The 16,464-nt window shown below is 36.1% G+C and overlaps 1 protein-coding gene across 5 annotated transcripts in view; it reads left to right on the top strand.

Annotated features, from left to right (window-relative positions):
- Positions 1-16,464, top strand: part of PCNX1 (pecanex 1) — a 212,978-nt gene that overhangs the window by 121,508 nt on the left and 75,006 nt on the right. For 3 of the 5 annotated variants that reach the window (XM_043989027.1, XM_043989025.1, XM_043989024.1), the window contains 4 exons: positions 4,203-4,293; positions 6,663-6,720; positions 8,540-8,757; positions 10,877-11,030. In XM_043989027.1, coding sequence (XP_043844962.1) covers positions 4,203-4,293; positions 6,663-6,720; positions 8,540-8,757; positions 10,877-11,030 — 521 coding nt within the window. The remainder of the gene's footprint in view (positions 1-4,202; positions 4,294-6,662; positions 6,721-8,539; positions 8,758-10,876; positions 11,031-16,464) is intronic. The other 2 variants (XM_043989028.1, XM_043989026.1) reach the window with 1 other exon arrangement.

Genomic DNA, 16,464 nt, shown 5'->3' with positions numbered 1-16,464 from the left:
TACCATGAGTCAGGTTAACACCAAAGGAGGAATATTATGTAAACTCAGTCACTAATGCAGTCATTCTGAAGTGACCCCATCTTTCTTTTTTTTTAAAGAATTTTATTTTTCTGAATTAAATGTAAAAGCAAATTTTGACATAATTTTATTTTTAAACTTTGTGTTCCCAACTTCTCTTCCTCCCTCCCTTCCCACCCCAACCCAAGAACTCAAACAATTCAATATAAATTATACATGAGTAGTCATAGAAAACAATTTTACATTAGCTAGTTTGTGAGAGAAAACAGATAAAAACAAAACTTCAGATTAAAGAATTGTCAAAAAAAATTGTGTTTTCAGATACCATCAATTCTTTTTCTGTAGATGGACTGCGATTTTCATAAGTTCTTCAGAGTTATATTGGATCATTGCCTTGCTGAAAATAACCATGTGCTTCCCAGCAGATCATCTTACACTAATGCTGTTATTTTGTATACAGTACATTTCTCTCTGTTTCAGTTCATGTGGGTCTTTCCAGGTTTTTCTGATAGCATCCTGTTCATCATAATTTTTATATAGTACCTTGAACTTGACAGAATTTTCTTCACAATAGCCCAGCAGAGTAGGTACCATACGTTTTGACATTGTAGTCAATCATCATAACTTTCTCTCCATCCCATTCCCTTCCAATGATATTCACTCTATTGTCTATTTTATTTTGCCCTATTCCTCTTCAAAAGTGTTTTGCTACCGACTTCCCCTTCCCCTGCTCTACCCTCCCTTCATTCACCCTTCCCCTCCTGCTTTCTTGTAGGGTTAAATAGATTACTCTTCCCAGTTGGGTGTGTGTTATTCCCTCCTTGAGTCCACTCTGATGAGGTTAAGGCCTTTGAGCTAATTCTGTTTTCTAAATTTTTCTTCCTCCCTCCCTCCTCAACTCTATGAAATCAAGCAATTCAATATATGTCATACATGTGGTGTTATGCCGAACATCTTCACCTTCCTCTAAAGTGTTTTGCTTTTTACAGCTCCCTCCTGCAAACTTCCCTTCCCTCCTTCCCCTCTTCCCCCCTGCCCCCATCTCCTTCTCCTCCCACTTTTCCTCAGGACAAAAATATATTACTATACCCGCTGGAGTATGTATGTTATTCCCTCTTTGAGCCAGTTCTGATGATAGTGAGGTTCACTCACTCCCCCACTCCTTCCCCCTCTTCCCCTCCCCTGCATAAGCTTTTTTCTTGTTTCTTTCATGTGAACTACCTCTCCCCATGCCACCTCTTCCCTTCCCCTTCCCCCAGTCCATTCTTCCTACCCCTCAACCCTATTTTAAAGATGAGTGACCCCATCTTTCAACCTTGCTGACGTTAGGGTGGGTGGTCCTGTAGGAGAGGGCATTTGCTCTAATAGTAGCAGTATCTATCTCCTTGCTGCTACTCTTCTTTGAGTACAGGGCAGCAGCTGCCAGGCATGCTCATTTAGCTCCTCTCTCCATTTGAAAGGTAGGCCAATCAAATTACTTAGGGAGGAGCTGAGGCAGCACTAATCCCACCTCTTCAGTCAAAATACCTTTGCCTTCATATGGATGATGCTTTCTCCTCTCTATAAAAGCAGTGCTCAATTTCAGTGCTGGGTCAGCCCAGTCAGAGACTTTACTTTATGTGATAGTAAGATCCTTTTTCACTTTAAAAAACAACAATTTATAAAATAGAAAACTATTGAGGAATATTGCTGGATGATTCTTATCACATAATCCCAATATTCGTATTACCATGGAGATCTTATATATTTAGATTATATTACATTATTCATAAAACTTAATTCTAAAGTCTAAAGCATTTACTATTTTATACATCCCAATTTATGCATTTTCTTTATCCTCTTTAATATTTGAGTTGTTTTATATTTGAATATCAGTTTAACAAAGGCTTATACATTCTACTCATGTTAACTATAAATTTTGATTAATAATTTGGAAGATGACAGAAAGTTGGTAGACTAAACAGTTCTTAATTTTCTGATGCCAATGGGAAAACAGATGTTGCATGGAATAGTAATACTTTACATATGATCTCTGGTTTTTAAATGTTAGCAAAAAAAACCCACTAATTGAATTTTGTTTTCATCATTCTACTATCCACTTGATACAATCCTGTTCTCCTTTCTCCATATAAAACAAAACACCTTTAATTAAAACTGCTGGGAAGTAGCCAGACTGACTACTGCTTATAGTTTAGTTCTTCTCTTCAATATCTGGTAAAGTTGCTGATATACAAATGAAGTGTTTAAAACCAAAAAACACTCTGGTTAGTCTACAAAATGGATAATCATTCTTTTATGGATTTCAAAGAATACTTTTCCACTAACCTAAGAGAGATCTGTTAGGCTCAAGGCCCAAAGTAAAAGTGCTTTTTTAAAAAAGTTTCAAAATAAGTTTTTTTCTAAAAGTCTCTTCTGTTTGTTTTGTTTTTGTTTTTTGTTTTTGTTTTGAGGCAATTGGGGTTAAGTGACTTGCCCAGGGTCACACAGCTAGTCAGTATCAAGGGTCAGAGGCAGATTTGAACTCAGGTCCTCCTGAATCCAGGGCTGGTGCTCTATCCACTGCGCCACCTAGCTGTCCCTTAAAAGTCTCTTCTTGGGGCAGCTAGATGGCGCAGTGGTTAAAGCACCGGCCCTGGATTCAGGAGTACCTGAGTTCAAATCCGGCCTCAGACACTTGACACTTACTAGCTGTGTGACCCTGGGCAAGTCACTTAACCCCCATTGCCTTTAAAAAAAAAGTCTCTTCTTTGGGGCTCACCTAAATTATTGCAATATCCTTTAAAATTATATTTTTTTGGTGGCAGCTAGGTGGTGAAGTGGATATATCCGGCCTCAGATACTTGACACACCAGCTGTGTGACCCTGGGCAAGTCACTTAACCCCCATTGCCCTGCAAAACAAACAAAAAGTCTCTTGTTTAATAATAATCTTGATTGTTATAGCTAGGGAAAGGAGAAAAGAGTTGAACTTGTTTTCAACTCCCTTCACCCTCCTATCTCAGAAATCATAGTTACTTAAATAGACCAAAGAATCCAGCAAACTGAGGGAAGAGAGAGGAGTATATTCGTTGTACCTTCGGGGGGAGGGGGTGTGGGGGGTGTTACTGGGTTTGAAGGATTTTTTTGGTACACTCAGGTTGGAGCAGAGGCACCTTGGTTTAGTGGATAGAAAACTGGTCTTAGAGTCAAGAAGATTTGAAGTCCATTCTCTTGTCTTTATTAGCCCAGGGCTAGTCACTTAACTTCTCAGTGACTCAGACAACTCTATGATATTGTAACTCTTTCTGATCTGTATTATTGGGGGAGTTTGCTTTGGGGGAAATTCACTTTATAAGTGAATTCATGAATTTGGAGTAAAACAAACACTATCTATTTAAGTATCTTTTGAGCACCTGGAAATCCTTCAGATTATTATTTAGAGCAGTATTTTTTACATAAACAAATTTCCATTACAACAAAATAATTTGTCCCACTGAGTTCATTGTAATTGTTGCTTAAGATGTAATCTACTTAAGACAATTGTCATTTTAAAAATATTTTTTGTGGGAGTTTTGGGGTTGGCCAGTGTTTCAGTTATTGTTGCTAAATTTTCTTAAATTTCCAGTCATGTGATTTGTGATAGATTAGAAAATTATTGTACTATTAACTAATTTTAATCTAAAACTAATGTCGATGTTAGCATAATTGATCAGTCTTTTGATGAACCATTTCTTCTTACAAAACTCTAAATTTGAAAGCAGTGAAGTTAACTTGGAATTTTATTTCATATCAAACTTAAAGCAGCCTTTCAGTATAATTGCCTCTTGACATTATTGGCAACTAAATTAGATCATCTGTAAGGAATATTAAATTCATTTGATATTATCTAGATTTGTTGTACTGAGTTTGTTAGGTTAAAATTAGAGATAAATACATTTTAGAAACAACTGCAAAATTGACAAAGTATCTTTACTTTGATTCCATTTTAATACCCTAGGTTGAAGTTCTGACTTATGATATTCATTTCCATTTACACTATGTTAAATTTTATACGCTGATGATTTATGTTGACCTGTAGAATTTTATGTCATATTTTTCTCATTATTTAACTTATATAAGCTATATATAGGGCAAAGGGGGAAGTGGGAGCTTCACCTGTATTCTAATGGCTCTTTTTCTTTCCCCTTTCCCTCCTTTTTTTGGTAGGTAAGTTCTCTTCTACACTTTATGAGACTGGTGGCTGTGACATGTCACTTGTGAATTTTGAACCAGCAGCAAGAAGAGCATCCAATATCTGGTGTGTGCAAATTCAATTTCCAATTATTAACATTTGTTTATTTCTTTTTTAGCCAAATGCTTTGAAGTTTCTGAGCCTTGAATCATAAATACGGTTATAAAATCCTTCATATTTATGCAAATTTAGTTAATTTGTCAGAGTTTATTTTCTGAAGAGGTTTTTTTTTTTTTAAGTTAGTAACTTCCCTTGGAAATTGGGAAGAAATATTTTAAAAATAAGATTTTTTTCTAGTGAGGGAGAATTCTTTTGTTATATGGTTTCAGAACTTAGCTACATTTTCTGAGTTGGTGCTGAATTATATTTATATGGAAAATTATATTTACAATAAAATCCTTTAATTTAAATTGCATGTCATCAACCTTTTTTCCTTCTTTTTAAAATCACATTTCCTGAGGGCTAAATGTGTTTTTTGTGTGTGGTTTGTTTTTGGTTTTTTGTTGTTGGGCTTTTTTTGTGGAGCAATGGGGGTTAAGTGACTTGCCCAGGGTCACACAGCTAGTAAGTCTCAAGTGGCTGAGGCCGGATTTGAACTCAGGTCCTCCTGACTCCAGGGCCGGTGCTCTATCCACTGTGCCACCTAACTGCCCCTTGTGTTTATTTTTAATAAAATAATTAGGGCAGCTAGGTGGCGCAGTGGGTAAAGCACCGGCCCTGGATTCAGGAGGACCTGAATTCAAATCCGGCCTCAGACACTTGACGCTTACTAACTGTGTGACCCTAGTAGGCAAGTCACTTAACCCCAATTGCCTCACCAAAAAAAAAAAAGAAAGAAAGAAATATACAAAATAAAATAATTAGCCCGTATTTATCACAGGTTGGATGTAGAACATTTCTGAAAATGAGGATATTTTTTCACATTTTGTATTTTTCTTAGGAATGAAATACAGAAAATGTGACATCAATGGTGGGGTGTGGGTGCAAATTCATTTTCAGTAACAGATTTATTAAGTGTTTACTCTGTGGAAGCACTAGGTGCTACATGAAAAATAGATACCATCCCAACCCTCAAGGAGTTTGTCATCTCTTAGGGAGAAATGACATGTATACAAATAAGTGTACAAGGAATTGTGTCATAAGGCAAAAAGGAGATCAAGATAAACCAGATTTAGGATGGAGGGACAACTTTCAGTAGGGAAGATCAGAGGCTTCTTTGAGGAAGTGGCTGCTGAGCTGAATTTTGAATAGAGATGGAAATGAGTTTTTAGTATATTCCAGGTGTCTGGAGTGAAATCTTGTTTCTATAAGTGATTTATCATTGCTAATCAGGATCCCTCAAGTTGTATGTTTTTCTGCCTCCTCTCAATTACCCTTTCCCTAAGTGACTGAGATTAGGTTAAAGTTCTAAGACCTTTTTTCTGTTAAAACTTTGTCTTAATAATTAGTTATCTTTGAAGTTATACATCATTAAAGGGTGTCTGTATGTTTGTATATGGTTTAAATTAAATTAGCTTGTTACAAGGGTATTAACCAGTATTAGGATAATTGAACTTTATGACATTTCTGTAGGACTCTTAAGTGCTTTGCTACATTATCTCATTTGAACCTTAAAATAACCCTATGAAATAGATCCCAGAAGTTTTTATTGCTATTTTACAGAGTGGAAACTGAGGTTTAGAAAGATCAAGTCTCTTGCTCTTGGCGCTATGGGAGAAGCCAAAATCAAACCCAGGTCCCTTCTGACTTTAAGTTCAATGATTCATCTTCTGCTCTAAGGTCATTTGACCACTTCTGGCCAGCCATGTGAGAGATATCATAGTATAGTAGAAAGAGCACTGGATTTAGTGAGAGGACCTCGTGCTGCTGGCTCTGCTTTACATTAGCTCTATCACCTTAGGAAGGCAACTTAACTCCACTGGGCCTCTATTTCCTCAGGTTGTAAAATGAAAGAATAGAACATTTAAGAGCCCTATAATCCTAGTTTATTATTCCTGATGGGTATAATATATAGAAATAGTATCTTTTTTAAAAAAATCAAATATCAAAGTACACTCTGCTAAAGTGAAAAAATCATTGAAACTTGTGACTTAATACCTTTTCTAGCTGGCATAGTATTTATTATATTATAATTAATAAAACTTCTGATTAAACTAGCATTGTGTACGGATTCAAAGAGTCCAGGGGAATTTGAAATTTCAGTCATTAACATGACTGAAAGAAAAAAGTTGTACCATAAAAGTTAGAATTAGCTTGGACATTTAAAATATGAAAATAGTTGCACTATGGAAACTTATTTTGAATCATGTATCTGTTTATTAAATTACTGTTTTGGAACTTACAAATGGCAAAATTACTATGTAAGCACACATCTCTTCTAGAGAATTGCTTACAAAAACTATTTATAAACTGAAATGTTTCTCATTTTGTTTTAGTGACACGGACTCTCATGTATCCAGTTCTACCTCAGTTCGATTTTATCCACATGATGTGGTAGGTTTTATATTTGTGTTTACAAGTTGATGTAACTTTGAGGTTTGGTGAAATATAAGTGGATTAATGAAGATGCAGTTGCTGTGTTCTTATCTCACATTTGTTCTTATACTATTATTTTATAAAGTGAACTTTATAAGTTACACTTATTTGTAGACCAATAAAATTTAAAGGTTGACTTGGGGATTTCTAAATGTATGCTTTCTCTCTAAATTTCTTAAAAGACTTTAAGTCAACAATATTAAAATAAAATAGCAGACCACTCCAGTATCTTTGCCAAGAAAATTCCATGGATAGCATTGGCATGCTATGGTCCATGGAGTCACAAAGAGTTAGACACAACTGAACAATTGAATGACAACAACAAAACCATACTTTGGCTTTGTGAGATTAAAAAAATATATAGTAAATAATATCTCCTTAAGCCTCAGGTAGTGTGAGGGCCAATATTTGATATACGGAGCGTAATTTGGGTGACGCCTTAATACTTGGGTCCCGGAAATATGAGGGACCTTATAGGTTTAACCCTCCCCTCTGAACTGCCCTTTTTAGATATTTCTCCTAGGACAATAAGAAAGGAGCCTCTAAGATAAAAACAGGAATGTTAATCTTTACCACAAATAATTTTTACCACAGTAGATTTTAATCTAGTTGGAGATATAAATTCACATAAAAACTTTATGAAACAAAAAATTCAAGTTAATGTAGTACTAGCTACTATATAGATGGAATGTAAGCTCTTTGAGGGACAGCTGTTTGATTTTTGTCTTTGTATCCCTAGTGCCCAGCACAGTACTTAGCAAATAGGTTAAGAAATTGATTGATTGCTTCATTGTATATAATTGCTGAAGGAACACCAAATTCTGATGTGATAGAATAGGATGGGGTTGATTGGTGCTAATGATGGAAGAGGGGTCAGTTATGAGCAAGGTCTTAAAGGATTTGAGGGATATAGATTAGCAGAAAGGAGAGGAAAGATAATTTCAGATATTAGAGAGTTGCATTTATGAATATATTGAGGAATAAGTGTCAATTATAGAAAGAAAAATTATTTGACCAAATCAGATTCAGAGTTGATGTTGAGAAGAGCAAAGACTTTTAATTTTTCTTACAACAATTTTTAGAAACCAAGTTGTGAGGGGAAAGGGTTGCAAACAAACTTTTTTTTTCCCATTGCTAAAGCAAAATCCTAAGTTTATAGACAGTCTAGTAGATTGGTCATTTTCAGAGATGAGGGAATCTGGGAAGTAAATGGTCAACAAAAAGTGAAAATGTAGTGTTTTTGTTGTTGTTGTTGTTGTTGTTGTTTTTAAGTAATGGTTGAGTGGGTGGCCTAAATGCCATGTTGTGAAGAAATAATGTCAAAGCATCAAAATTAAGCCAAAAGAATTGAGATTTGGTATGAAGAATGCCACAATTATTTGCTGAAGAGACACCATAGCTTCATTATAAATAATCATTAGGTAGGACAGAAGAATTTGTAGTGGTTTTAGTGTTTGGAAGTTTTAATAGAAATTCACAAATGAACCCAAAAAAAACTATCATTTTTCAAACCCCTCCTTGTTAAATCTTTAAGCCTTTTACCAAAGAACTATTTGGTGATGGAAGTTTCATGTTTTCTACCTTCTGGTTCTTTCTTTCTTGAATTACTAATAATAAGTGAAATATCCCAAAGATGGCAGGAGTTATCTGAGGAAGAAAAGAAATGAAACTGGATAATCTTGGATTATTCAGGTTCATTAACTGGATAGTCCACTCTTGAATCGTGAGTTGGATATATTATAACTAATATGTAGTTTCAATGTTAACCTTCTTATAGCTCTCTCTTCCCCAGATTCGATTGAATAGACTGTTGACTATTGATCCAGATTTGTTGGAGCAACAAGACATAGATTTAAGCCCTGACCTGCAGGAACATATGCAACCACAAGAAGAAGCTGCCCAAAAAGTAGAGCACTATTACCGCTTTTGGATTCTGCCCCAACTTTGGATCGGCATTAACTTTGACAGACTTACTCTTCTAGCCCTGTTTGATAGGTGAGAAAATGGGATTTGTAAGTTACGCCTAGCTTTGCTTTTTGATTGTAATAAAAATAGGGGCCCCCTTTGGTTACAAATAAACTATTAATGAGAGTGGAAGCATTCCAATAAAATGTAAGTTCATTCAGGCTAGGAACTGTTTCATTTTTTGCTTTTGTTCTCAGTGACTAGAATGGTGTCTAATAAATGATTGATAGTATAAAGTTATATGCAATAGATTTAGGTTTAAATCCTGGCTTTATTACTTAGTTGACTCAGTGACCATGGGCACTAGGGCATTAGGGCAGCTAGGTGGTGTAGTGCTTAAAGCACTGGCCCTGGAGGCAGGAGGACATTAGTTCAAATCTCATCTCAGACACTTGCTCTGTGACCCAAGGCAAGTCAGTTAACTACAATTGCCTTAAACATCTGAGGCAACCTCCAGTTGTCCTGGTGTATATTTTGTTCCTGGACTCAGATGGCTCTGGAGGAGAGAGTGAGGTTGGTGACCTTGCACAGCCCTCACTCACTTAATCCAGTTCAGTGCAAGTCATGATACCACCTCCTGATGTCATGGTCCTCTTTCAGAATGAAGGACAAACAACAACCACCTAACCTCAGTGACCGTGGGCAAATCTTATAACTTCTCTGAACCGCAGGTTCCTTATCTGTAAAGTGAGAGTATTGGGCTAGATGTCTTGTCTACCTCTAAATATGCTTACCCTGTATCAATGGGAATGTTTTCATCATATTCAAATGATGTTATTTGTGGCTCCCTACTCTATATTTTTCTATAGTCATCCTAAGTTCATTTAAAAAAAATGTCCTGTAGGGGGCAGCTAGGTGGCACAATGGATAAAGCACCAGCCCTGGATTCAGAAGGACCTGAGGTCAAATCCAGCCTCAGACACTTGACACTTACAAGTTGTGTGACCCTGGGCTAGTCACTTAACCCTCATTGCCCTGCCGCGCCCCCCCCTCCAATGTTCTGTGACTGTTATAAATAGGCAAGATCAGAAGGGATAAATCTATCCATGAATCCAGCAACTCTTAGCTCCTTCACAAGTGATGGTTCTCCTTAATATGAAGTTGTACAATTAAATGCTACTCCTCAATACCAAACTATGAGAGTATAGCTGTATATAATGATTAGGAGGTTTCACATCTGTTTGTAGCCAAAGCCAAGTTAGTAAAGATTATTTTATAAGTTAAAGTGCCTTTTTGGGGCAGCTAGGTGGCGCAGTGGATAAAGCACCAGCCCTGGATTCAGGAGGACCCAAGTTCAAATCCGGCCTCAAGACACTTGACACTTACTAGCTGTGTGACCCTGAGCAAGTCACTTAACCCCCATTGCCCTGCAAAAAAAAAATGCCTTTTAACTGTTAATATGAAAAACAGCAACTATAATACCTTCACTTTATTTATAAACCCGTCACATATCCTGGCCATCATCACAAATATGTTAATTATGTTTTATTATAATATCTTATCTTATTGTGATGTCTATCATGATTACAATGAAAATTATCAGTGTTCTATCAAGTAATATTCTTATAATTTCTGTTTAATGTAAAGAAACTAGGTTGTGTTCTAAATTGAATCAAGACAAGAAAAAGACTTAGTTGGTATCTAGCAAGGGTCAAACACTTTTATGTAATGATATTTATAATACAGTGCTGCATTAAGTCTTCTAAGAAAATGTTTTAAGGATTTAGTTTTTAGATTTAACTTCTTTTGATAACCTGCTTATTAGCATTTTTAGTCTTCTAAACTCTTAGCATTTATTTTGACAAATAGTATAGTCACTATAGCATGTCACATGCTCTCTAAAACATTTTAATAGGGGTGAAATTAATTTCTCTTTGTTATGAAAATGTATGAACTTTGTGTTAAAATATTAACATTTCTGTTAATGGCATGTTCTGTTTAGATTAATGTAACATATACTAATTTTCTCATTAGTTTCTTTTAAAATGGAAGGTAATCCAGAATGTAGCTAATTTATACAGAGCTCCAGAAAATTATCCCTAGCTAAATATTGTAGCTTTATATTAGTAACTTCCCTTTCTTCTCCCCTGTCCAGTTTCTAGAACTTACTAATCTAATTAATTCAGTTTAATTTTTTGCTTTTTTTCAGGAATCGTGAGATACTAGAAAATGTGTTGGCTGTCATCCTGGCTATTCTTGTTGCTTTTTTGGGATCTGTCCTCCTTATACAAGGCTTCTTCAGGGATATCTGGGTCTTCCAGTTCTGCCTGGTGATAGCCAGTTGTCAGTACTCACTACTTAAGGTATCCAATTTTTCCCTTTTTAATGCTAGAAATAGATAGATAGAATAAGGAAGTACATATATATTTATGTAATTGGATTCATACTGAAATGTTAACTTTTGGATTTGGCCTACTTGGATATTAGAGTTGGATTGGACAGTGGAGAGCAGTTGGGATTTGCAGAGGTCAAAAACCTAAAACCAAATGGTAATGTGTAACTGGTACTTCTTAAAATGCTCTTTTCTAGAAGTGGACAGGCAAAAAGAATATTTTTTGGCATATGTTAAAAGCAGAAATATGAATATTTTATAATCCTAATTATAATTATATATTATATAATATAATTATAATCCTTTTTCTTCCAAGTAATATCTCACATTCTCTATTTGTGCATGTTTTGACCAGTTGGGCACCTATTAGCTTAAGCTGAGGCCATGTATTTGTCTTGTAGAAGAAATACTCACTACCCTGCATTTTGGGGCACCAATCTTCCAGAACAAATTTATTAATTAAATTATTTTAAACATCTCAAGAGAGAAATAGAACAGTACAGAGATCTATCTTGTCTTCAAAAAGTTCTCTGACCAAGCATTTTTCTAGTTAAAATGGATAAGATTCAAAAACAAAGATTCCATATAAAAGATGAAATACAGAAGTACAAATTTTAGGTTAACAGTTTTGATTTGTCGAACAAAACAATTCCCTATGTACCTCCAAGAACCGTTTTGCTAAAACTGTTTAATACATCTTTTACCACTCTCTGGAAAGATTCTTCTTTCAATTTTGTTAAAATTAACTCAAAATAATTATTTTAACTGAATAAGGAAAAGGTACATTTTTGCTTTTAGTTCGATCATTAACCTAATCACTTTCTGGGGAAATTCTTTCCTAGGCTGATCAAATTTTTGAAAACTTTAGAATAAGAATGATGTAAAGGGGCAGCTAGGTGGCATGGTGGATAAAGCACCAGCCCTGGATTCAGGAGGACCTGAGTTCAAATCTAGCCTCAGACACTTGACACTTAACTTAGCTGTGTGACCCTGGCCAAGTCACTTAACCCTCATTACCCCACAAAAAACAAACAAACAAACAAACAAAAAGAATGATGTGAAAAGATTTCAGTGCAGGGCATCGTCTCCTCAGATTTGATTAAGTACAAATTAGGTGTTCTAAGGATTATATATAAAAACACTGAGAAAAGACTTCTTATTACTTTAAAAAGAGGGAATGAGGGGAGTGGTGCTTCCATAGTTCTTAGTAGACATGTAATTACATGTCTACTTTAGTGCCAGAGGAGCAACAAAGAAATAGAACCTTCTGCTTCTGGGTAATGTATTAAACAACTCTTCTACCACCCCTTTTTATAGCCAGCAAAGAGAATTGATCAATTCTATTCCCTCTGAGAGGTGGTGGGCACCAATTTCATTAACCTTCATTTGTATAAAGAAAAACATTCAGGGATTATGGTTTGAGGACATGACGCTACAGGAAACGGAGGTAGCAATTTATTTCTGGACTAAAGACTTGCTTTCCTCCTTTAAATTTTTAAAAGTTAACGCTATAGAAGACATTGAAGGTTTTTAAAAATATAAGTCATTAATTGTGATAACTATGTAACAGAAGACTAGACTAGCCAATGAGCCCAGTATTTAGGAGCACGTACAGAGTGCTTCTAATACAGTTTCTAAAGGGACTTTAGAGCACGTGAGGACATTCTTTAATGTGATGTCCATGTGATAAAGAGGATCCTTTTTTGACTGGCTGTGTATCCAGAAGTGGCAGGTGAAGAGGAAGGCATTCAAAGGCCTCTGAGTTTTCTTCCATCTGAGACTAACTCCCTATCTTTAATTGCCTTTCATGCAGTTAAATGCAAATAGGTAATTTTCCATTCCTGCTGTTAAGACTCAGATTCTTATTCTCTCTCTGACACAAACTGGTTGTGTGATTCTGAGCAAGTCATTTAACCTTTCAAGGTGCTAGGGTACCCTCCAAGATTGTAAGTTGCTGAGAAGGTGCCGATCTGCATTGTTAGCTTTTCCCCACTCTTGTTAGTTACCAATGCCAATGAAATCACAGTCCCTATTCTTATTTACTTGCACATGTCCTCCTCTACAAGTTTTTACTTTGAAAAAGCAAATATTTCTGAAATAAACCTGTTGCTTTATGCTGAGCTCGGTTGGTCTTTTCAGAAAAGATAAAGTGTTAGAGTCAGCACATACTCGGCTGCTTTTCTTTCTTGACTCATTGGCATAAAGCATTTCCTATTTTCTCCTCCCTTTCCTAGTGATGGGAGTGGGTGACAGTATTGGAATCATTGTGCTTCAAATGATTAAGGAGAAATCATCAAGAGTACAGGTACTATCCTAGCTGCCTACACCTGTTTCTCTTTCAGAGAGGTCTAGGCATAAATATCAAATTTGAAAAAAATAAAGAATTATCTTCAGAAAGTCCAATGATCAGAAATATCATTTTTCCTCTTACAGTTACAAAAGGAAAGCCTCTATTTAGATAGTATCTTTTAGCAACAAGATATTGCTAAGAAAAGGGACTAATATTAGACCTAAACTCCAAATTAAGTTTGGAATTTCACTGTACATCCCTGAGAGTCTTCAGTAAAGAGTGACGAGGGGACAGCTAGGTGGCACAGTGGATAGAGCACTGGCCCTGAATTCAGGAGGACCTGAGTTCAAATCCAGCCTCAGACACTTGACACTTACTAGCTGTGTGACCCTGAGCAAGTCACTTAACCCTCATTGCCCCGCACCCACCTCCCCAAGAGAGTGAAGAGGATAATGAAAAGTTCAAATATTAATTGTCAGTATAGAAGGCTAGGATGTAGGGGTTTTTTCTAATTATCCCTTCTTCTCTTCTTGATAGTGTAGAAGCCAGAGGAGAAAAGAGAGAATAATGCGAGCAATACTTGAAGAGAATTTTTACAATTTGCATAACTTTATGTAAATGAGTCCCCCACTTAGTTTTAAGTCTCTAGCCTGGTTAAGCACTTTTGGCTCTTTTGCTGCCATATATGATGTCTACACTTGGATGCCCTAAAGTCATTTCTGACTCAGCATATAGAAACAAAGTGGCAACATGGTGTAGTGTATGGAAAGCTGGCTTTGGAATTTGGAAATCTTCCTGTGACCCACTCTATTTAGCCATGTATTGGGGGTGGGGAACAAATCACTTGACCAATCTATTGGTGCCCTGGGCTACTCTCCATGTTTCCAGTTTGTACATTGGGGCAATATATACATTGGGAATTATCCACACAGCAGAAATCACAGGACTAAAAACAAAAAAACTCATCACCATCTGTCGCATATTATCTCCCCATTCCAACTATCCAACCTCATTTTGATTTCAAAATTCCACTAGTCCCAGTCTACTTTGATTTATTCTTTGTCTTGTCCCAATAGCAGCAGTTTAACATCTATCTTCTTGGCTCTTTTTCTCTCTGCATTTAAACAAGTAAGTCTCTCTTGGGTGTTGTATTACAGTGGAAAGAGCACGTAATGTAGTTAGACTGTTAAGACTTAGGTTCAAATCCATGCTGTCTTTTATTAAGCAAATCACTCTATTTCTCTAAGCTTCTTCATTTTCCTTACCTATAAAATGATATACCGCCTACCTCACAATTTGTTGTTAAAAGGTCACTTAATAATATATGTCAGCTGTTATCATCATCATCATATTTTTGTCCTAATATTTGCTGGCAGTTTTCTCAAGTAGATGATCCCTTCCTTTTGTCTCCTTTTTCTTAATTCCATTTACTGCTTCCGAAGTTATTAGTAATCCCTTAATTGCCAATTTTGGAAGCTTTTTCTTACTGTTCATTCTTTGACTTCTGCAGTATTTGGCCCTGTAAACCACCTCCTTCTCCATTTAAAAACTCTTTCCTAGATGAACTATATTCAGATTCTCTCTAACCTCTTACTACGTTTGTCTCCACTGATTCCTTTTCCCTTTTTTTTGTGCTCCAACTGGTCATTCCTTGTCACAACTAGGTCAGTCCTTGTCACTCTTGCCTTTCTATGGCCTCTTTCTCAGTGAATTAACCCACTTTTCTGTTCACTTGGATACAGATTATTTTTCCATCTTATTTTCTGCCCTAACCTCGTCCATCAAGTACCAATTCTCTGTCTCTTGCCACCTGCTGGGCACTGGAATGGTTTGCTGTCTCCTCCACCTCATCAATTCTAAAACAGAACCTTCTCCCTACAAACTCCTGACTTCACTACTTCTGTTCTTCCCACTTTTTCTTTGTGGTATCATCCTATCAACCAGACTTTCAAGGTCTGTTATCTTTGACCTGATCCCTTTTTATCTAAGTCACTAAGTTCTGTGAGAAAATTCTGAGTGAAATGTCCTTCAAACCTGTCTCTTCCTTTCTGTTCCCATTATTACCATCCTCATCCAGTTCCTCATGACTGAATTATTGTTGTAGCCTCCTTATTGGGCTTCCTGCTTGTAGGTTTTCCTTTCCTATCTGTCCAACAGTACTATTAAATTAATCTTCCTAGAATGCTTCATTTGCAGTGTTAGTCTCCTGCTCAAAAGCCTTTGCTATTTTCCCATTACCTATAGGATTAAGTTTAAACTCCATAAGGCGATCCCAATACATGCTTTCAGTGCTTTACATGAACCATTCAGACTCTTCCCAGATGAACTATATTGTTCCCTAAATATGCTTTGCTAATTTCCCATTCTGAATTCGTTTATACCATTGCTTTTGTCTAAAATTATCCCTCTCTTCTCCTTGTTGTTATAATTATGATAATATTGTTATCATCCATAGCAGTAATAATGGCTCACTTTTATTTGTCCACTTAAGGTTAATAAAGTGCTTTCCTTAAAACAATCCTGTGAGGTAGGTAGCCCAGTGCAGTTATTATCTTCAGTTTCCAGATGAGGAATCTAAGACTCAGCAAAGTTAAGTGAATTGTCTATGATCATAATTAGAAAGTATCATAGATGAACCTTGAACTTAATTTATGCAAGCTTCCAGTGTGGTATTTCAGGCATTATTCAATCATACCTCTCTCAATCTTATCCCCCAGTGCTCCCTATTATAATCCTCCTTATTTACCCAGGCATGCATGTAACCTCCTTCCTCCACACCTCATGCCTCTTATAACATGTTGTAGACCTCTCCTCCCATAATTTTTCTTCTCTAATTTTGTAAATCTTATAATTCCTTGAAGATTTATCTAGCTGCCTTCTTTGATTAACTCAGGCCTTAATGCTCTTAATCTTTTATTAATTCCCTTAGCTTTCTAATCTGTACCCCAGAGTCCAGCACCTAATTAATAATATTCTCTGACTGTATATTGTCTCTTTAACTAGATTCATTGTGTTCTCTATGTCCTGTCAGAGAGCCTTGCACTCAGTTGGCATTGAGGACATGTAGACTGAGTAGAACATGAATGTAATTGAAGAAGGGTGTTTGAGGATAGAT

This window comes from Dromiciops gliroides, chromosome 2, assembly GCF_019393635.1.
Source record: "Dromiciops gliroides isolate mDroGli1 chromosome 2, mDroGli1.pri, whole genome shotgun sequence".
In the NCBI taxonomy this organism is placed as follows: Eukaryota; Metazoa; Chordata; class Mammalia; order Microbiotheria; family Microbiotheriidae; genus Dromiciops; species Dromiciops gliroides.
Note: the sequence above shows the minus strand (reverse complement) of the source record. Positions and strands in the feature narration are given on the sequence as shown.